At 39.8% G+C, this 23,496-nt stretch overlaps 1 protein-coding gene across 1 annotated transcript in view; it reads right to left on the bottom strand.

Annotated features, from left to right (window-relative positions):
• Nucleotides 1-23,496, bottom strand: part of LOC140698396 (uncharacterized) — a 126,306-nt gene that overhangs the window by 13,224 nt on the left and 89,586 nt on the right. Inside the window, exon 12 of the mRNA XM_072968735.1 lies at nt 22,860-22,980. Within this exon, the coding sequence (XP_072824836.1) occupies nt 22,860-22,980 (121 nt within the window). The remainder of the gene's footprint in view (nt 1-22,859; nt 22,981-23,496) is intronic.

The raw sequence follows: 23,496 nt of genomic DNA, 5'->3' as shown, positions 1-23,496 counted from the left end.
TAAACTTACAAGCTTTTGCACAGCTATGGAAACAGTAAGCAAAACAAAAAGACAACCAACATATGGAATGGGAGAAAATATTTACAATAAATGAAACTGCTAGGGGCTTAATTCCCAAAATATGTAAACAGCTTTTACACTTAATAAGAAAGAAAAACAAACAATTCAATTCAAAAATTGGCAGAAGTCCTAAAGAAACATTTCTCCAATGAAGACGTACAAATGGCCAGTAGCCACATGAAAAAATATTCAATATCATTATCAGAGAAATGCAAATCAAAACTGCAATCAAGTATCACCTCTCACCAGTCAGAATAGCCATCATTCAGAAGTTCACTGACAATAAATACTGGAAAGTCTGCGGAGAATTGGGAACACACCTACACTGTGGTGGGGATACAGTTTGGTGGAGCCATTGTGGAAAAGTGTATAGATGTTCCTCTAAAGACATAAAATTGACCTCCCATATGAACCATCAATTCCACTCCTGGGCATATATCCAGAAGGAACCCTAATTGAAAAAGACACCTACACCCCAATGTACACAGCAGCACTATTTACAATATCAAGACATGGAAGCAACCGAAATGTCCACTGAGAGATGACTGGATAAAGAATTTGTAGCATATTTGTCCAATAGACTACTATTCAGCCATAAAATAATAATAAAATAATGACATTGGCAGCAACATCAATGGACCTGGAGAATGTCATTCTAAGTGAAGTAAGCCAGAAAGAGAAAGGAAAATACCATATGAGATTGCTCACATGTGGACTCTAAAAAAAAAAATAGAAAGAAACAAAAAAATAAACTTATCTACCGAACAGAAACAGACACAGAGACATAGAAACCAAACTATGGTTACCAGTGGGGAGAGGGTGTGGGAAGGAATAAACTGGGAGTTCAAGATTTGCAGATACTGAGTATGTAAAGAATAAACAGCAAGTTTATACTGTATAGCACAGGAGAATATATTTAATATCTTATAGTAACATGTTTGAAAAGAGGATGAAAATGAATACAGGTAGGTTCCTATTTAGCTGAAGTGTTGTGCTGTACACAAGAAACTAACACAAAATTATAAACTAACAAGACTTCAATGAAAATATTTTTAAATAGACCAAAAACGAAAAAAAAAGGAAAAGGATATTATCAAGCAAAAAGAATAAAGTACTGATTCAGGCTACAATTATGGATGAACCTTGAAATTTTATGCTAAAATAAGCCAGACACAAAAATCCTAATAGTGCCCTTTAAAGTGAACAGTATCTAAGCGTTTATTGTACTACTCCTGTAAATTTTCCGGAGGTTTGAAATCTATCAATATCAAAATAAAATGTATTATGCATTAAAAACTTAAAACGCTTCCTCACAGGAGGGCTTTAATTATTAAATGCAGAAACGCATATAAAGCTCTTGGAAAAACAATTTGCACGTCCACACACAGTCACTGCTGTCACTGCCACTCAGAGGGTGGTGACAGCGCTGATGAGAGCTGCCTCCACTCGCTCCCCTGCAGAAAGGAGTGAAGGCCTGAGCTCTGACAGGCAGGGTGAGCGTGAACCTGAGTCATACACAGCCACGTTCCAGACTCTGTGTTACCCAACTTTCTTATACAAACTGCAACATGTAATGTAAACACGCTAGAGAGATGTATCTTACAACACAGGGAATACAGACAATGTTTTACAGTAACTATAAATGGAGCATCTATTGTACACCTGAAACTAATATCATATTTTAAATCAGCTATATTTTTATGAAAAATTAAAAAATATTTTTAAAATGCTATCACTTTAATATTCAATTCGGTTTTTAAGTTACTACTAAACAGCTCAGAATGTATAAAAGCATTTAATTGTGCTGTTTGCTTACATATTTATTTACATTCAGCCTCTTGCTAAAAGAGAATTTAAACAATTCTGTTAAACACAGCTTAACAACCATAACAACAAAAATGCAAAACGGAGAGTGAAGAGAAACTGGAGATTCAATACTTAAATGAAACCAGGGGGAAGTAAACTCATAAAAATGGATTCCATGAAGTCAGGGCAAGTGTTAAGGCTGACTAGAAATTCAGCTGTAGGATTCTTGGCAGCGAAACCAAAAAGAAAAGATGATGGGGCGGGTGGTAGAGCGTGTGCTTAGCGTGCACGGGGTCCTGGGTTGAAGCCCCAGGGCTTCCACTAACAGGTTCATACATCTAATTAACTGCCCCCCTAAAAGATCACCAAAGAAAAGAAAAAGAGAAATTTCTTTCCCAAAGAGCCCTGATATTAAATTTGGATTAAATATTAAAAAAAAGAAAAAAAGAAAAATTCAAAAGATAAGTGACACTGAAGGAAAACCACAGCTGGGCTAACAAGCTAAGTCACAAATCAAAGTGTGATAAGTGTCGGTTTCCTGATCTAAGTTTTGCTGGGCTACCTGGTAAATCTGAAGTTTAGTGTTAGTTTACTGGGCTAATAAGCTAACCCGAAAATCCAAGGTCAACAGTTGTCAGTAACGTGATCTGTTCCAAATTGATAAGCTTCAGTGTACTGATTCCTTGCTTTTTGTTGTTTGAGCCTTATTGGGTAATAGCCCCATACTTGTAATTAACCCTATAAAACCTCATGTGCAAGTCTTGGAGGTGCTCAGAGCTTTGGAAAAGAAACCCCTCTGAGCCCGCCAGCGTAATAAATCTCAGTACTCCAACCCTCTGTGTGATTCTTATTTCTTGGCTGGCCTTTTGTTTCCATAACAACACAAGCGATAATGCCCGTGAGATAAATCTGGGGAGGCTGCTGGTAAGTCCCCATGTCTCACGTGGGAAAATCTGAAACATCCTTCTCACCACTCAGAGTCATCATAAGCCCACACCACACCTCCTGCCCCTAAATGCAGGAGCACGGTTAGGGCCCGGCCTTTGCTGTCTTTGTGTCATCACAGTGATACAGGATGGAAGGGGGAAGAGCACAGCCATTCAAGGAAGGCCGCAGCAATTGACATCAAAATGGTGAAGGATTCCACCCCCAATAGGCCTTGAGGCTCAGGATGAAGAGATTTAACTTCTAGCAGATCTTGAGATTCAGTAAACATCCATTGTAATAGTAACCTGGTGAATAACATGCCCCAGGCACCATGGCAGTCCCAATGATAGCCACAAAAGGTCAAAGGGTGGGAAATGGCCAACTCCCTGGGAATCCTAGCCCCTTGCCCTAAGGCTGGTCCTTCTACTTATTAGCATATGAAACCACCAAGCCCAAGAAAACAAGCAACACAGCGCCACCTCGCGGTCACCACTCTCTGTCCCTCTTTGGAGAAGACAGACCTTCTGTCTGTGGGGTGTGTACCTACTTCTAATCTGTGCATGAAACCCCCACACCTCGTGACGTTTCTCTTGCATTTCAATGTATCTGTCTGAATATATATATACCTTTACTCAACACTGGCTTGCTCTTGAATTCTTTACTGCATGAAGTCAAAGAACAAAATCTGGTGGGGCACATCCCAGGGGCTCAACGAAAGCCTCGGACACAGCCCTTCTCATGCCCAACGTTTTTTATTCTTGTATCAACAGGACTGGGCTGTGAAGTGAGGTCTGAGGCCCCAGCTAAGGGACAGAACCAGCTTCCAGGGTTCCAATTTACGGGCAGCCTCTCCCCCAGCTTGGGCCTTGGGGTCTGCCCGGTTCTCTGTGTTTCTCTGTTGTGCTGACTCCCCAGCCAGACAGCGTACTCCTAGGCCTGTCCCCACAAAACCCTTCTCTCCAAAATACAAGCACGTCATGTCACAATCCTCTTGTTCAACCAGGAAATGTTCAGCCCACTTTTTTCCTCCCCAATAAATTACCCAACTGTCCTCCCTCCCATCACATCACTTCTTTCTTTGTGAGAACTCTGCACTCGCCACACCCCATCATGAACACAGGTGTCTTGCTGGCTGTGACCGAGATGTTTCTTTCTCACACAGCAAGCGTCCTTTCACTTTCCCTTTGTTACCTTAAAAAAGCCTTTCCTGAGTCACCCACCCCTCTGATTATGAACTCACAATGTGCTGAAGTTGCAGTCACTATGTGCATACATCCCAGTTTTGGCTAGGTTTCCATCACAAGATCTTCATTAAGGAGCTGCATCAAGAAGTTATACAGGGTATTCTTACATCAGAGTGAAGGAACCTGCAAAAAATTTAAACGGCTTTGAAGAGAGTGTTAACCAGGGACAGAGATGTCGCGGGTCCTAGTCAAAAGTGTCATGAGGAAAAATGTTCTCCCAAGGCTCAGAGTGGCTTCTGAACACAGAATCCTCAGGGAGGAGGTGACAGGCAGTGATTAGGGTGGGTGATACAGGTTACGCTCCCCCAGCTGGGGAAGAATAGGTTTTTTTCTTGTATTCCAAACAATTTCTTACTACCTTTTTCTCTTATTGCCACATACCATTTCCTTCGAATTAAGCATATCAATGTCAGTCATTTGGGCCACTTGGGAGAAGCTACACGATGCCATTCACAGGGATGGGGCATGACAGCCACACCAGTCTAGGTTGAAAGACCAGTGGGGGTATTTGCAAGGTAACCACGGGCATGCAGCAAACTCCCCAGCTTCAATGACCTCATCTCAAAGCTGGGGTCAATAAAACTACCAAGCAAACTGCGTGAAGATTATGGCCAATGTTTACTAGGTAAGTGCCCGTGAAAGCTGCCGCTTAATGGGGAATGAGTACGATCAATGAGGCCCTGTCTACCTGCCCACACGCGCCCTGCCTTCCTGCCTTGCTGCAACAGCAGAACTTGTTTAGCTGAGATGAACACCCCCAGAGCAGCCCAGACGGGAAAGCTGCCAGCTCTGCACGGCGAGACGTGTTCCTTTCCTTCTCAGAGCTGATCACAGTTTGCTGTCGTATGTTTTTATGTTTATCCCTTTTGTAACTCCCTCTCCTCCGGAGTTTTTGCTCAAGCAGCACAGGGCCAGGTGTGTCTTGGGTCCTGCCGGATATTCTGGGCAGGGAAACAGCCAACTCCATATCTGGCTCTGGTGCTGAACGGAGAGAGCAGAAGGCCCAGGGGCCCATGCTGAACTGAGGCCCCTGCACCCAAAATTATGGTCTGACCTTGGGCAAATTACACAGTCTTCTTTACCCTGAGATTCTTCATCTGTCCATGAAAATAACTGCCCATGTCACACAGAGTTACAAGTATTAAAGGAAATCAACAAATTCACAACCTAGCCAAGGGGCTACAAGTGCATCCTCAACAGACAAATGCTGCCTTTACGGCTCTGACGCACGCTAAGCGGGGCGGCCCCACACAGTGAACACTGCTAAGTGCCAGGGTGTTAAATGCTTCATGTGTGCTATAATACTCTTTAGATCTTACAACAATCCCAGGAAGAAATGAATATTATCATGCCCATTTCACAGATTCACCAACAGGTTGAGAGTATGCATTCTATTCCAAGGACCTATGGTGAAGAAATGGCAATTTGAACCGGAATCTGGGCCCAGGCCTTGGCTCCATCTCTCTCCCATCCACCTGACCACTTGCCTATGAATTCCACCTGTCCAATATAAAAGTTTGCAGCCGGCCATCTCTTAAAACCAATGTGTGCCACCGTTTGTCAATGTTGTTTAATTACCATAAACTGTTCTCAGAAGCCACTACAGTAAAGAAAGTTGGACTTAAGGAATTCTGCATTGCGTTCTCCTGCAATGTGCAGGATCCCTTTCCTACACCTCCAAATCCAAGTGTATGCTTCCTCCATGTTTATGTTTGCACACGGCTTATTAAAGCAGAAGGTATCTGCAGTAATTCCATCTCGGTTGCTTTCCAAGTTTGCAGATTATCCATATTCGGTCTGTGAACGAAAATACTACAATGTGAATGAGAATACTGCAACCATGTCAGTAAACAAAGAATACTGATACCAAGTCATTAAAGGCTTCCGCCACTCCCCGGCGAGGACAGGCCTGCAGCCCAGCCACTGCAGCAACTCACAATGGTGCCCTCTGAGCAGACTCAGAATAAGAAAGGACGGGCTACTGGCCCGAGATAGCTAGGTGCTTGTCTAAAAAATGAATTCAGTGAGTCCTAATATTTGCTTCCTCCCATTTATACAAAATCACTAAATTCTTGAACTTGAGATACCTGGCTTTCTTTAGATAACAAGTAATCTTTTATTGTTCCAACAACCTGGTCTTTGTTGTAAAGCTCCTATATATCCTAGCTCTTCCTCAACCTCTTGGGAGCAGTCCCTCAGAGAGTTCTGAGAGACGGTCATCCTGGCTCGAGTCCTCCCGCCAAATAAAACATAACTCTTAACTTTTAGGCTGCACGTTTATTTCAGTCAACAGTTTTGGACACCATGAAGCACCACAGCAGATTTCTCTCCACCTGAACTCTCCAAGTAACCAGAGCCTTGGTACCAGCAGTGGCCCTTTGTGCTCATCCGCCTCCTCGGGGGGTCCAGATGAATTTGGCTGAGTCTCTCCTGGTTCTCAGATCTCACATATTGGTTGATGATCCTAAGTTTTATCTGGCGGTGTATCCAGGTACGTGGCCCTCCAGTTGAAAGAAACTGAGGTGAATTACCCACCCAGTGGAGACATCCTGAGTGGGTCCAAGTTGAAAGACACTGGGTTCAGGACTGAGTGGTTAGGTAAGAGGCTGGTCTAATGTTTTCCTCAATTTGGTTACCTCCATTGAATTTTTCAGGATAAAAGTAAAACTCTTATGAGGAAACTTTCAACTCCAAATTTTGGACCATCCTCCTGGCTGGTAACAGCATTCTCGGGTGACAGGGAATCTTCCAGGAGTGGTAGACACAAAGACTTCATGCCACAGAGTTGTCCCTGTGGGAAATCTTACTAGCAAATTTATTCTGAGAACCCGACCTTACAATGGGGAATAGAACTTTCAAAAAAAAAAAAATAAAGAACAGAAAAGAAAAGAAAAAGAAATGACAGATTGCCAGTCTCCAAGTAAAACCCCAGCCAGATTTATGTACATACAAAACTTACAACATTAATCGGGAATAAGAAAAAAAAAAAAAACTCACTCTGGAAATAACCAGGCCTGATAAAAACATTTTTTGGCATTCTGAACTTATAAAAACAAAATCCCCTTTAGTGGGAACTTGGATTTCTCTTCCTGTGTCCTTGAAATGTAAACGTTTTATCTTTCTCTGGATGTTTTAAGTGTGTGCATGTAAGTATATATATGTTTAGTTTAGTTTTTAAAGGAAACCTTGGACTCTGCCATACAAAAGGTTCAAGTATTGTGTACATACGGTGGCCACGCAAATAAATTGGGATTCTAAGCAATTCTTTGATTGTACCAATTTTCAGATATTTTGCCATCTTAAACTTTGTTGCATCAGCCTGGACCACGAAGGCTTTAAGCTTTTGGAGAGTAAACCTTTGAATTTTATTTAGGCAACACCCCGACTCTCATGTGGAAGGGCCTCTTCATCTTATTGGTTTAAAATCACTATATATATATATATATATTTATATATATATAAATTGATGGCCATATGATGGATTTTTTAATTTGGAAAAACTTTTTAATTGGTGAAAGTTTAAAGAGATCTCATTATAAACGGCTGTTTTATTGGTACCTATTAAAATAAAGTTTAAATGCAGAAAAATATATCTAATGGTTAACCTAAGAACTCAGATATAAAAATATAACTGGTTTGAAAAGCTACATTTTTGTTTTTCCTTTCTGATAAATGTTTCTAGAGATGCTAATAAAAACTTAGTATAATTAATGTTAATTAGGTTGAATAACTGGAAAAAGGATTGTAAAAATGTCAAAAAAACAGATAAGTGGCTTATCCCAAAAGGATAAATATTTTTATATGGTTATTTTGAATGAGATAAATAAAATGGACATTTTTGGATTTACATAAAGGGTTTTGATACTACACTACGTAAAGTTAAAAAAAAAGGGCCAAAGAGTTCACCTACTCCCCCCCAACATTAAAGTTCAAACAAGTCCGTTTTATTTACCACAGTTTAAAATATATTTATATGTAGACTGAAATACTTGATCAAGGATTGGGACAACAGACCAATTAATGAAATTAAAAATCGAGAAGGGCCTAAGCTCTTTGGCTGAAACTTGGGCATCCTAGACACTTCTATAAAATTATATACAATGTACACCCACAAAAAATAGGTTTCTGTCACTCCTTCTAGAAATAAGAATTATTGATTAAACTTAATAAATATAAAAATTAAAGGTATAAGATTTAATAAAATTGAGATAAAAGTTTGTGAAATTGGTATATTTAGATGGTCTTTATATAAACCTTTTGCTTATGTTGTGGGATAGATATGTTTCAGTGGAAAAACGCTTCCGCTTCTTGGTATTATAAGGCTGGGCACATGTCTGTCCCTCTGAAAATATTAATTGAACAAATTAAAGGAAACCAATATAGTTACTTGAGACGTCCAATATAACGTAAATCTAAAAAGTAATTTGAGTAGCTAAAAAAAAAAATATAGGTTTACCCTGGGTTTAACTTATAACTCAAGGAAAAGAGACCTTAATAAATGTCTTATGCAAGCTTTGGAAGACAAAATAAAGAAAACCTTAGTTTTAAAACATGGAATTCTTTGTTTACAGCTCTTCTCACTGATACAAAAATGCCAATTAAGGAGATAAAATTGGGTCTGGGTGACAGAGCAGTTATCTGGGGACCTGGAAGAGAGTGTCTTTGTCTTGCAGATTAGAAATATAAATACAACAAACAGTTACCTAGGACTGAGCCTAATTAGTTCAACGAAATAAAACTTGAGGCCATGAAATTTTTGGCATTTTAGAACTCAGAACTCTGACGGGTCCTTCAGACTTTGTGAGGAAATCTTAATTATCTGTTTCATAAATAGTAAGCCTTAGTGATTTGAGCAAGCAAATTCAGCTTACTCCAACTATTATTATAAATATAAGTAAGTTTTAAAGTGAAGCTATGAGATCTCTAGCTTTTGTATGTTTATAAGCCTGCATACAGATTATAGAAGTGAGATATTTCTACTGCTAAAAAAAAAAAATTTCGAAGTCAAAGAGCTCTGCTTAAATGATGTAAAAATATAAGAGCTTAAAAATTAAGTATTTTTAAAATAAAAACTTAACAAATTGACTTTCAGTGTCATGTGAATTGGAAAATATTCAATATTAAGGTAATATTTGATATTGTTTAGTTTAAGTATGTTCTAATATAGACATCTTTAAAATCATCCATCTTAACTATAATACCTTTACTGTACCTAGGTTTAATGAAAGTCAAATAAGATCCTGTTATATCTGTTGCAGATTTGTCAAAAAAAAATAACAGTAATGTGCTGTGGTAAAATTTTAAGTAAATTAAATGCAAATGAGATGAGAGCTTTGGGTAAATATTTAAAATATATTTTTAAAATGTATGCTTAAAATAATCTCTAAATGTTTGATATCTTTAAATTCTAGAGTTGTGCTAAATTAAGTTAAATGACAAGATTTTATTAAATATCTATGCCATTTTCAGATAAAATGATTGAAATATGAATTACTTAACATTTAACTTCCTCTTACAGTGAAACTAAAGGTGTTTAGAAATATTAATAAATGGTTGGTATCACACAGAAATAGTCTCTATTAGTAAGGGAATGATCTCAGTATCCTAGGAAAGTAATATAAATGCGTAAAGGAAGATGTAAGAATGGAATAATACTTTGTTAATGAAAAATAGTGACTTTCTCCTGAAGCTGGTTACCTCTGAATGGAAGACAAAATAAGGGACACACTAATATAAGTATAGAAAGCTGTGGAAGGCTTGTGGAAAAGGAACCCTGAGGAAAGTTTTGTACGTGGTCAGAATTGGCTAAGTTTAGAATCAAATTGGGCAACGTAAATGAATCTTAGAAGTTAGCTGGAACAAGATTAGATTTGGTTTTCTCTCTGTTAAGAGGAAAAAATTTTCTTAAAATATTAATCCACTTTCAGTAACAGATTGTAAAACTTCTTATACCACTTAGCTGATCTGTTCTGCCTTTACATTTGACATATTTTCTTGTTAATGAATTAGTACTACATTACAGTGATCTATATGTTTATCTGATCAAGTGTTCTGAAATCTTTCAAAAAGCTCCCCAAATATAAAATTCTAATTAATTAAATAAAAATTAATTTAATTAATTAAAATTCTTTTAATCTCTAGTTAAGTTTGGGATGCTACAGGAGGCCCCTGAAACATCCCAAAGAGAGATTTTTAACTATAAAGTTTCATTTGGCATTTTAAATAACATGGAATTGTCAAATGAATCATAAAACTTCTAAGGTTATATTGAATGAGAAATATTATTAATATAGGTATTGTAGAAATTATATGGACTCCCTAAAATTCTGGTTTATCTGAAATGTTACCAGTGATAATTATGGGTATAGTGAACAGGTTTCTTTATTGATTATAGTGTAACGGTGTTTAACCATGCTTTTAAATCTTTTGTCATTTATAGACAGTTAATTGTTTTCTTCTGATGGTTTTGCAAAATGCTTTCTCTTCAAGGAGATTTACTGATTTCTAATAAATTTCAAACTACAGCACTGAACTAAACTGGGTAAGAAATTTTAAAGTTCTAATGAAAACTCTCATTAAAAGAATTATTTACATGGGACTGATTAACCAGCTGAATATGGTTATAATTTTTGATATTGTTTGAAATACTACTGCCTTTTAACCTGTTTCCCAGACATAAAGAATCTCTTCTCCTTAAGCTAGTTATGGTTCACAGCAATTTGATAAATTATAACTATGTATAAAGATTTGGAACAGTTATCTTTTCTCTCTATCTGATCCCTCAAAAGACTAAAAATACTTAGGTCCCCAGTGGCTCTATCAGACAAATTAGGGAGATCATCTCCTAAGAGATATAGGAGTATAAAGGTATTTTAAGGATTTTAAAGAGAAAAGAATTTACCTAATTCTGTAAGGCAAAAATCCATGAAAAGCCTTGACGTGGCTTTCTTGGCCTTAGAAAACCTTATTAACATTCTACCCTGAGACTCCGTATTAAAACTTCCAACACAGTCAATTTAAAAAGCCTATATGATCAAATAATCAGATTTAATTTGTAAAGAAATTAATCTTGATTTGGCTATATTTGAGAAAACTGAGGGTAACTTTAGAGAGAAAAAAATTATATTTTAGTCGATATTAAATTCTAGTTTTGTTAATTGAGGTCCATATTTACTAAGACACTTCCCAGATCATTCCTTGCTGTTATGTCACACTGCTGTACAGTTTAATTGAATTATGAAAAGAATACTCTAGGTTTGATTCTGAAGCTCAGTAATCTATCCTTGGGTAAAATTCCAATGCCCCATGACCTGCAGCCAGGGGATTATACATACTGCAACAGGCATGACTTAAAGAACTGTCTCCAACCTGAATGGAAAGACCCTTTTTCAGATACTCTTAACTAGACCATACACACCAAAGCTGAAGGAAACGGAGTCTCGGATTCATTTCCTATCTGAAACAGCCCCTGCAGTGCACTGGCCTATAGAGCGCTGCTCACCTTAAAACAATGCCCAAATGGAGAAAAAGCTTCCATACCAGGATGAGAAGAAGACGACATCTGAGCTAGACTGCTGACCCAAGACACCGGACCAGGACTGTATACCAATTACTTTGATAATTTCTCCAACCTTTGATTATGAACTACTCCACTTGTTAAGTTTATGATAAATTACCTATGTCTAGTACTTCTGTGTTACCTTGGTGGGTTTCCCTAATACAAGGCTCTAACTAGGTAGCCCTCAGAAACATTATTCTAAAAAGAAATTATAGTTCTGTTTAGGCCACTGTTGATCTTACAAGGTGGGAGATTTCAACTGGCCAATTAATACCTGCTCTGACCCTGACCATAAATATGAACTTTCTCATAGGATCAAACTCAGAAACACAAGCAAAATTTTAACCCAAAAATACAACTTCTCGACTATTAAAATCTTACTCGTGACTTTATTAACGTTACTAGCTGTATTACTTATATCCTGTCTATTTTATAAAATTGTTGTCTGTTACATTTCCCAATGTGTAACTAGGCCCACAAGATTGATGATGGCTAAACATCTTGAAGAAACAGATAAAATTTATAACCCTGAATAAAATAAATATAATAGTGTGATTCTAGGTATGGGAATGAGCAAAGAAGGTTAAACACTTCCTGGATCATAATAGAGTAGTAAGACAGGTGATCCAGAGAACTTTTAGTATCAACAGGGTCTGATAAAAAAAACTAACACCTTGAATGGCAACTCAGAAGATACTTCACCTGAACTAGGAATGAGCCATCCTAGAAACGTGGGACAAAATTGGTCATGAAATGTCTCTCAAAATATTGGTCGAATTTAGGACCAAGGGGGAACACTGTGAATGAAAATACTACAATGTGCATGAAAATACTGCAACCATGACAGTAAACAAAGAATGCTGAATCCGAGTCATCAGCGGCTGCTGCCAACCCCCAGCGAGTACATGCCTACAGCCCGGCCTCTCAGCCACTCACAGTGGTGCCCTCTGAGCAGACTCAGTGCAAGAAAGGACAGGATACTGGCCCTAGATAGCCAGGGGCTTGCCAAAGGAATGAATTCAATGACCCAAATGTTTGCTTCCCACCATACATAGAAAACCACTAAATACTTGAACTTGAGATATCTGGTTTTCTTTAGATAACAAGCAATATTTTATTATTCCAATTACCTGATCTTTGTTGTAAAGATTCTATTTATCCTAGCTCCTCCCCTACCTCTTGGGAGCAGTCCCTCAGAGTGATCTGAGAGGCTGTCATCCCGGCTTGAGTCCTCCAGCCAAATAAACCAAATCCCTTAACATTTAGGCTGAACGTTTATTTCAATGAAGTCCCAGAATAGACACAACTCATCAATTCTGTAATGGAACACACTGAATCAGGAACCAAAAGCGTGTTTTAGTCCAGAAAATCTCCAGGTTCCTATTTCTTCCTGTCATTATACAATCCCTCCAGAACTCATTACTTTGCTGTCTGCTCCTCTGGCAACCAAACTCAGAGAAGAGTCAACTCAGCAGAGCACCATGCTGGGGAGAACCCCCCGCAGAAGCACTGCAGGCTGCCTTCCCTCCCGCACGCTCTGCTGACCCTTGGTGTCCTCCGTGGAGACCAGGCCAACACAGCTCTACCCAACAGCTGCAAAGTCGCACACGTTAAATAAATCATTTTATTTTATATGATATTTTACGTATATACCCATCTCTGAAAACAGCTTTGCCAGAAGCCCAAATCTTCAACATTAATCTGCAAAGGCAAATCAGGTCCCCAAGGGAAAACAAGTCTTAAGACGACGCTAAGGCCTCCAAAGTCCTCTCCACGACCATGAACCAAACTGCCTGCAGGTCTGCAGCTGCAGGAGGCTACATGTCTGCTTTTAAAGCAACCCCTTTCTGCCCTCGGGTGCTACAATGCCCTTTTATGCCCTCCCATCACAGGGCAAGAGCAGCCGCTGCAGAACCTTGCAGGGCAGCACTGACAGGACTGGACAAAGGGGATCAGAGCTAAACAAAGCATTCTGATGACACGAGCTTGTCACTGTGTCTCTTTACAGATGTAGATATATATAGAGAGAAGTGGGGTGATATTGCTCAAAGTCACACAGCTAATAAGTGGCAAAGTATATAACTCTGCTCCTCCCTCCTGTGTGACGCCCAACTGGGACAACCACAGGGTTCTCTCGTGGCTGCCTGAACAGTCTTTTCCTATCACTCATGACACACAATAGTGTCTGAACTTAGCCTGCATTTGCAGCATCTTTTCCCTCCAGTTTCTCAGGAACAAGGCTGTTCGGGCCTGTATGAATTCCGGCTTCCTGAAATCTCCGTGCTCAGGCTGGTCTTGCCTGTGCATCCGGCCCGCTGCTCAGAGGCTCTTCCTCCCCTGCAGGAGGACGTTTCTAATCTTCACAGGGACACAACCTCAGGGGAGCTCTCCTCTCGCCCTCAGCATGGCAGGTGTCCCAGGCCTCATCCCGAGCAGCCCCGTTAGGACGGTGTCTGCCCAGCTCTGCTAGTCAGATCAGCAGCCTCACTGCCAGGGATTATACCCAGGTCACACTGCAAACCTACTGCCCGCCTCACAGCCCCCAGCCAGCAGGTCACCTGGAAGTCACAGCAAGTGCCCCACCCAATCCAGAAGTCTCTTCTTTTGCCAGCACCACTGATGAATGGTTTCCAACCTTCGGTCAGTTTCGCACAAAACAGCACCTTCTACAGTGAAACGGGTGGTTTTTCTTCTGCACCTCATCCTTACTGGAAACGTAAAGGGAAACCAAAAGACCTTTTCTCAACCCTTTTCTGATGACACCCTCCCACCCACAATACTCATATGCTCAAGAGCTTTGGATCCACATGATTTTCTTTCTCTTAGGCTAAGTGGCTCAAAAAACTAAGGGATTCTTTCTCCTTTGAGGGTATTAGCACTCAGTTTCTCGGCTTTAATCTGTTTTTGTCTCTCTCTTCAGTGACCCTAGCAGTTGCCACCTCTTACTCCCTTCAGCAGCCTCCCTCCCAACATCTAGTCTAGGAAATCAGCTGTGATGAGGGGCCCAGGGGCCGTCACAGAAGATGCAACTAAGGCACAGAGAGGCTACATAATTTGCCCAAGAAATCACCATCAACCCCCAACAGAGTGTGTCACGTCCCTCTGTTTAACTCTTATGCTAAGCAAGTTAACTTTTTGTAGATTATGTTTATAAACAGATGAGATATCAAAATACATACAAGGAAACACATCAACTCTAAGATATTCATTAACTCCACTATTTTGATTCTATTTATTTTATTTCTACTAAAAAATTAAGAACCCCTGCAGTCAATATAGCAAAATGTTACTGGGTTTTAAATCCAGAATATACAGGGGTTGTGTCATTACTCATTCTTGTATGTATTTTCATAAGACAAAATGATTTGAAAGTCTCTCTCCCCGCCCCCTACTCACTACTGGCTCTCACCAGAGCTCCCAGACCACACATCTAACAGCCTTTCACTTTACCCACAGTTGAACTCATCAGTTTTCCCCCAGAACTCCCTCTGCTGCTTTCCCTCCTCAGAACACAGCAGGACCATTATTTAACTCATTAATCCACCCAGAAACCTGGGCCTTACTCCATGCTACCTTCACAGAAATCATTGATCCTTTCCTCTTTACCATCTAAACATGCCTTCAATCTGTTCGCTTTTACCCACTGACCATCCCACCGCTCAAGTGGAAGCCAACAACACTGCCCACCTGGACTCATGAGTCTCCCAAGTGGCCCCACAGCCACTCTCCCCTACTTGAGACAAATGTGATTGTGTCTCTCCCACGCTTTTGGACTCATTTCAGACCCACTGTTCTTAGAAGAAACTTCAATTTCTTCACCTGGTGAAGGTCTTTGCCATGAAACTGTCAGCTCAGGAAGGGCAGGACACACCCTCATCCCTCGGCTCCACCATCTGGCAGAGCATCAGCTTGGGGGGATTGAGTTCTTAGCAAACTACTTCACTTATCCATACAAATCCATGGTAGATTAGAAAGATTTTAGATGTTGAGCTCGACTATTAATTTGGGGATTTTGCACTGGCAACCTGCAAGTATATATTCTAATTATTGTGTCTTCTTAAAACCATACCCAGATTAAAGGAGTATTTGTGGAATGTCTTCGGAGTAAAAGGGACTGTACTTTTACAGATTTTATGTTTTAAAATATGAACAACCCGGACAGGGTCAAAAATAGTACCGCCTCGCAAGTGACAGAAGACAGGTGAGACGCATATAGCAACAGGTCACAAAGATGGTAAGAGCAAAGTTGTTTCTCCAACCCCCGAAAAAATTCCTCCAAGAACTGAAAACTCAGAAATTTGAAAGTAAAATACTATCATATAAAGAAAGAAAATAAATAATCCTCTTCATCAGGGTTTCTAGATCTGACTGCAGAGTTATTAGCAGGCCATACTGAATCCTAGCACAGAAAAATCAGATGGACTAGTGGTGAGTAAGTTCCAGGAAAACGGCAGTAACTCCTCCACTTGAAAGAGGACACACACTCACTTGTTCAAGGTGATTGTAAACCACATTCTGCAGAAATTCAGAAGATTCAGGCACCGCTTCTAGATGGTGATGACACGGAAGGACGGCTTGGATGCATGCTTCTAACTGAGTCACCGGCATTCTTACACTGCAGGGGGAAATGGAGGCCCTCAGCCAAGAGCACAGTTGTTCCTGTCATGTATCCCAGGCCGTGCCTCGGGGACTCAGTGTACTGTAGCAGTCCGGCCCCAGGTGAGGACCCGCAGCGTGGCCCAAGCAAGCAGGAGGGGCACTGTGCTTGAGAAATCCCATCCCCCATGGGGGCAAGAGGGGCTGGTGGGGTTGTGTGAACCTATAAATGCTCATAGAAATACACCTGCATACATTGAAGTGATAAAATTAAAAGTAGCAGGCTATTTAACAAAATTTCAATTGTCAGTGTTAATTTTACCATTCCATTCCGCTTGTCCCCTGCACTCTGAGACAGGCTTAGGCTCTCTCACACATGCAGCTCTGATGCAATAGTTGTGAAGTTATTTTACTTTGCTGCAAGTGTCTTCGCTCCCAGTGTCACTGTGACTGTCGTCTCTTAACACAGTCAGATATCTTCCTGGATCTCTCCCTGAGTTCCTTGCTCCTGCTTCTCAGATCCTGAGATAAAGAACAGATGAAGGCACATGACTGGAAAAGTCAATGTGGACTTGACCAAAGTCCTCAGTGACCCCCTAGGTGAGTGCTGCCCACCCCTTACCTTCGATTCTCAAGGTTCTGCCCAGGGTGACATCCAGCCAGGAGAGAGTCCTGGGCCCTATTAAAAGCTGTGTGGCTTGGGTGCAGGGAAAGCTGCAGGAGCTGGTTCCGTAGCCGGTCCCATCCACACCTCTGCTCCTCTCTCTCCCGAGGCAGCGCTGCCAAGCCCCCAGGCTCCCTGAGCTTCTGTCTTTCTCTTCTACTCAACTTCAAGCCCTTTTCCTCTTCCTTTATTCCCTGATTATCCCTAGCTGGAGTGATTTTTCTATCATAGAATCTGAAAAAATTTCCTGCAGCTGAAAAAGAGGTGCCAGAGGTCAACGCGCATATGGTGGTTCCTGAATAGAGCCCCTGGTTAGGGGGACCCTCACCAACACTCATGGGGCATCAGGCATGTTGCAGGGTCGACCACCACCAACAAGAGTTTGCTGTGACACCAAGGCACGCACAGCATCCCTGCTCACTAAATTGTAGTTGTAGTCCTTTATTAAGAAGCAAAAATAAAAAAATTGCTCATGTTTCTTACTAAAATTATTTATGAGGGAGAAAAAGAAATTGTAATAGAAAGAACAAATTTCACTCCATGTTAGATGTGTTCATTTGGCTTTAATCCTGTACCTTGTTTTCTAGGCTCAGACTTGCTATCTCTGCACCTTTTGTAAAAGAAAGTTACCTTTAGCCTGAAATATCCAGGAGGGTCTATTCTCCGGGCTCTGATCTTTAAGGATATTTGCTCTTCTACACTTATGTATAGATGGCAAGTTGTAAAATAGTGAATAACCTTTCTTTTTTTTGGAGGTTTCACAGGGGCACCATAATTTGACCCACATGGACAGCTGCAGGAACAAAGGATTTCAAGGACAAACAATTCATACAGCAAGAAGTTTGCAACAACCAGCCACATCCCTGCCACTTTTTAGTATAAAAGGAGACTGAATTCTGCCCTGGGGAAGAGAGTTCTACTGGATAACAATATGCCATTTTCTGGGTCTGCCAGCTTTACAAATAAAGTCTCTTTTCCTTACTCCAACATCTCATCTCCCGATTAATTGGCCTGTCATGCAGCAAGCAGAACGAGTTTGGACTTGGTAACAAATTGACTGCCTTAGAGGTAGTATGTCTCCACTGTTTCCTCATTTCCAGTATTTCACAACCTATCAATTTTATATGCTTTTTAACAACATGAACAAAAAACCTATTACAAGGAATTGATTCCACAGAAATAAAATTATTTCTACTCCTTCAAAACTTTTTTCTTTTCTATTTTATTTTGTTTTGCTTATTGAAAAGAAAATAAATTCAAATCTTTTTATTTCACGTATTTTTATAAATAGATATTGTAAATACTACAAAGATATTTAAATTGCAATAAAAATTGTTCATATATTAGTATAAAGATATATACACAATCAATGCAGATTAGGAAAGGAGTAGATATTTACTAAAAACCCACTGCACATCCAGTCTTTTACAAGCATATCCTGGAATATAAGCTCTATTATCCAGGGTCCCCCACCCCCAATCTCACTGCGGAGTCCCTTAGTAATCAACTACCAAGGCACCAGCATAGAACCATGAGATCACTATTTTAGGTATAAATGAGAGTATTAGCTCATTCAATTCTAAAACAGAAACCTTAAAATAAATACTGAACTTACAGATAAACAAATTTGGACACAAAAAAGTACAGTTTCTCCCCAAATTCACAAAGATAATAACTGGTAAAGGCAAGATTTGAACTCATCTGCCTTGAATATAAAGCTAAGTTGGAAATCCCCTTCAACTGTGGAGGACCAGCAGCACAGCCTGTCACCCTATCTTTGTTCAGATCTGGCTTTAGATAGCCTGAGACAGCACCCCTTCCTATGGAACTCGAGGGCAAACAATAACAATAAGGATTTTATATTCAGTAGTTTCTTAGGCCTCAATTATATAAAGTGTCAGCAGGTCAGCAGAAAACTCTGGGAAATATGAGTGGGTCCAGAGCTTTTTGCTGATAAGAAACTCAATCTATCAGGACAGAGTGACCTTCCCATGAGAGGCCTCATGGACATAAACTAAAGGCAACTGAGCAATGAAAACTAGCAAGAACATGGAACTCAAGCAAGAAGGATCCCTACCATCCCCTGCCCAGTTGCCTCTTCACCTTTGTGGACAAGACGGCAGAAGGTCCATGTTCTTGTCCAAGTTACAACATCATGGATTCTCACCCATATAATATTACGACTCTATGCTGTCTTAAGTCCTTTCCAACTAAAATATGATGACACCAATATCTCAGCGGAATGTCTATGTCTCCACTTTCTCTCTTCTATTAGGAGACTATATCTATGGCCACAAAGCCGAAATTCAATTAAAAACACCATGCACGAAGCCTGGTGAAAGTCTGTGTAAGAGACATTGTTCTCAAGCTCAGTGAGTGAAAACTCAGAAAAAGTGGTCCTTATCCCTCTGCAAGTGGAAAGTAGCCTGATTGTGTGTGTGTATGTGTGCACACGTGTGTGTGTAAATCAAATACAATGTATTCTGGGATGTGCACAGATTTTTTTTATGTTACTATCATTTCATGAGGATGAGCCAACCTTTAAAGTAATTTGAATCTACTATTCTGAGAGAGTCTCAGGATCTATTGGTGGAGGATGGGAAAGGGGAAAGGAAAGGAGGAAAGAAGTAAATGAAGCAAAGCTGTAAGTATACTGCTAGGGAAAGGCAAGACATTAATTTTGTTCCTACTTGCATCACACACAAATTAGGGACTGGCTTTCCCACATGTCTTGTCAAGCACTGAGTTGCAGAAGAACAGGTGACAGCCCATTTCTCACTGAGCTTGTGACTGTACGTGGCATCTTATAGACACTAATTATTTAACCTGATCAAACAATCTAGCAGCAGGCTGTAATTGTCCTATTTTGAGAGATAAGAAAACAGGAAGTGAAAGAGGGTATATAGCTTGACAAAAGTCAGAGGACAAGTAAACTAAAGAGGATGAATTCAAACTCAGATCTGAATGCAGAGTCTGATCTTCCCACTCCGAGGGCTGGAAATTCCTTAACACACAGGGTCCCCAGCTCCTCTCCTTTGTTCCTGGCACCAAGCATTTCCCATGGCGATATTCTCCAGTTCTCAGACACAGCGCTCTGTGCAGCCAATAACCTCCATTCGACCTTAATCATCTACCTGTCACGCCCACCAGGCTTCACCAGGCAAGAAAGCTGGCTTTCAAGTGCATACAAAGCCACCCCTGTTTTATCCTGGACTCTTCAGCGGCTTTTCCAGCGTAAACACAGCCATGAAAGTGCTCACAGTTTGTACATGAGCCACACTACCTCTCTCCATCTCTGTCCCCACCTATACTACTTTGCTATGACCATTTTGAGAATCTTGGAAACAAATTTTTAAAAACAGAAAAGAAAGGATTCTGTAACAAGTACTTAATACTTACAATTTTAAATGAGAAGTTACAAAGTGAGTATTTACAAACCGAATCTGCCTTCCTAGGTGTCAGTTTTAACAGCTAAAATATACAATAGCAAAAAATTCTGACTTAAATAATTAACAAAAACATCAACAATAATCTGGAATAAACTCAAAAACAATGCCCATGTTGTACATGGAGGAAGTACAGGACTGTACTGTGGGGTAAAGTAAGAGGTGTGAAAGTAGAGACATCAACATTTTGTATGGAGGAAAGCAGTTTTGTAAAAATGTACGTTCTCCTAAAGATAATTCAAAAGTACTAAAAAATCCCACGACAGCACTTCTTTTTTTTTTTTAACTTGAAAAATTATATTAGAATGCTTCAGGAATAATAAAGTCATAATACTAACCAAGAAAATTTGGGATCGAAAAGAGAATCAAAAAATCGCACTGTCAGATATTAAATAAATGTTTACAATATGTAAGATATAGTGCTAGTGTAAGAAAGTAAGATTGATAAAAATAAACCATGAGCTCAAAAAGAGACTCTAGTGTACATAAGTATTCTTTACAGGTGGGATTTCAAGTTAAAAAGCAAAGTAGGAATTCAATAATTGTCTTGGGACAATCAGAGAATCCCCTGGAAAAAACAAATTCTATTCCAGTCATAATGACCGCAAGAAAAATTACAGAATCTGATGTGAATATTAGAAAGTACTAATAACAGCGAATATAATTCTTTGCTCATATTAATTCAACTTCTCTTCACTATAACAAGTACCATCATCATCTCCATCTTAGAGATTAAAAAAACCTACAGAAGAAATTTATACCATTATAAGAAAGTATTTCTAAGAATAATATCAGGAATAAAACCCAAAAAGAAGACATTTACAATCTTAAGATTATTTTGGGCCACAACAAAAATGAACCTACTGAACAAAATGAAAGGCAAAAAATGACAAGGAAAAGCTCTCTGATACATGTTGATGAAGACAAGGGGTTAATGTTCATAATATACATAGAGCTGTCACAAAGCAACAAGAAGCTGCCTCACTTAAATGTGTGCAAAGGACAAAAGAGATCATTCACTTTTTAAAAGTCAGATGGCTAATGAGTGAAAAATGCTCAATACCTCACTGGTCATCAAGTGCAAATTAAAACAATGAAAAAGTACTTTTGCTCATCATATTGGCACATATTTTTAAAAGATATTCTAGCTAGTGTCCATCTTTGAGAGAACAAACTGTGAGCGATCTTTTGGAGGATGACATGTCAATGGATATGTAAACTCTGAAAAACGTGTGTACACACAGGCTGAACTCCACATTTTGGAATCGTTTCATTTAGAAAAATTCAGTTCAAAAAGATGTACTTATCAGAGCATTTACACAGCACTGTTTACAATGGTGAGAAGAAAAGCTGAAGTGAAATCATATCCAGCGATAGAGAATTGGTTACATAAGTTATTCTACATCTTTTCATGCCCCACAGGAGAAGGAATTTCTAGATTCACTTGAAAGGAGCCTGTGATTTATGTAGTTGTCACATCCAAGGACTAAATTTCCAGAAAACTTAACGAAAATAATACTCATACAAGATCACAGGAATGTTTGCACAAGAAGGATGCCAGTCAAACACCCTTTCTGACAGTGGAAAATGGAGAAAACTTAAGTGTCCACCATCAAGACAATGATGCGGTAAATCACGGTGAGCTGTGGCCACTAAAGTTCCGGTGTTTCGGCGTGGTCCAAGGCCTTGTCCACAGTACGCTCCCACGAAAGGTGTCCTTACACAAGAGACCAAACCTGCATATCAGGAAAACCCTCTACTCTATCTGAAAGGACCGGGTGAGTCTGGAGGGAGAGGACGTCTGTGATATATACCTGAGTGAATAAACCGAGCTGCAGAAAACATATAGTATGGCCTTATTTTTCAATAAAGCATATATACACACACATAGACATAGATTTCTCATATACGTGTATGTATGTGTTTATTTATATGACATAGGCATAAAGGTCATGAAATATATACTCCACATTGTCAGCAGTTTTTACTCTCAGGAAAAAAGGGGAAGGGAAGTAGGGGACTTTCGGTACCACAACAGATCTCTTTTCAGAATTTCAGTTAAGTATACTTGGAATTTAAAAGTTTATTTAAGTCCAAAGTAAAATGGACGAGGACTCCACAAGACAGAATGCTATACTAGTCATTAAAAATCATGCCAGGGGAGATAGAATATTGTAGAAAAATGTGTAATAAGCCGAATGGAAAATGGAGGTCTCCACACAGTATACAGGCACACATTGCTCGCTGGTTTTTATGACAGAGGTAATACACACTGATGAAAAGAACAGAAAATAGATGTTAATGTGTTAATTATTATCTCTGAGTACTGGCACCAGGATAGATCCTTTTGACCCTTTTTTCAGACTTTTATATTAAATACACACTATTTTTCATCTGAAAAATGCATTTTTAGATGTCTAGTACCACACATTGGAAAATTACACGAGTACTTACAGAAACAAATAACTAGGAGACACCGCAGCAGCGTCACAAAGTGTAGAAAGGGCGATCCTGAATAACACCGCGCAGTTACATAAGGACCCACAAAGTGAGAGCACCTGCTGTAACAGGGCGCGGCCCCCTTCCATTTGTCAGATGTGTCTTCAGGGCTGAGGCAGTTCTGAGCACGGCCAGTGTCAGTGCTGGTGTCTGGATGGATGCCACTGGAGGTGAGGGCACCTGCAAGCCGAGAGGAAGAACAGAAATCATCCTCTGCTTTTTCTGTCTTGTTTCTTTGTTACTTTTAAAGAGAGGCGGAAATAAGATAAACTGGATCTTTCCTACTGAAATTTCAGTAATGAAACCATTTTTAAAGTGATCACAACTTATATTCTGCCTATGACTGTCTTTTCAACAAAGCATCATATTTATAAAATGTTAATTAACTCAGTTAATTAACTCCCTGTTGAAACATTCTAGTAAAGAGCATGAACTGCAGTATGTAAAAGAACCACACCTGCAGTGACTAGCTCAGCTGTCTTGACGGCAGTGCAGTCAGCCCCCACCATACCGTGGCCCTGAGCTCCTGATGCTGGTAAGAGAGCGCGCTGCTGCCTCAGATGGAAAGAAAAGGTGAAAGCATTTTCTGAAATCTACAGCACTGACAAAACATAACTGATAAATCCCAGGCTCCTTTGAGGCTGTCATTTTCCGTTTCTGGCCAACACCCGTCAATGAGCAGAACCACCCCATTCC

The sequence above is a fragment of the Vicugna pacos genome, chromosome 9, assembly GCF_048564905.1.
Source record: "Vicugna pacos chromosome 9, VicPac4, whole genome shotgun sequence".
NCBI classification, from domain to species: domain Eukaryota; kingdom Metazoa; phylum Chordata; class Mammalia; order Artiodactyla; family Camelidae; genus Vicugna; species Vicugna pacos.
This window is presented reverse-complemented; position numbering and strand designations above follow the sequence as displayed.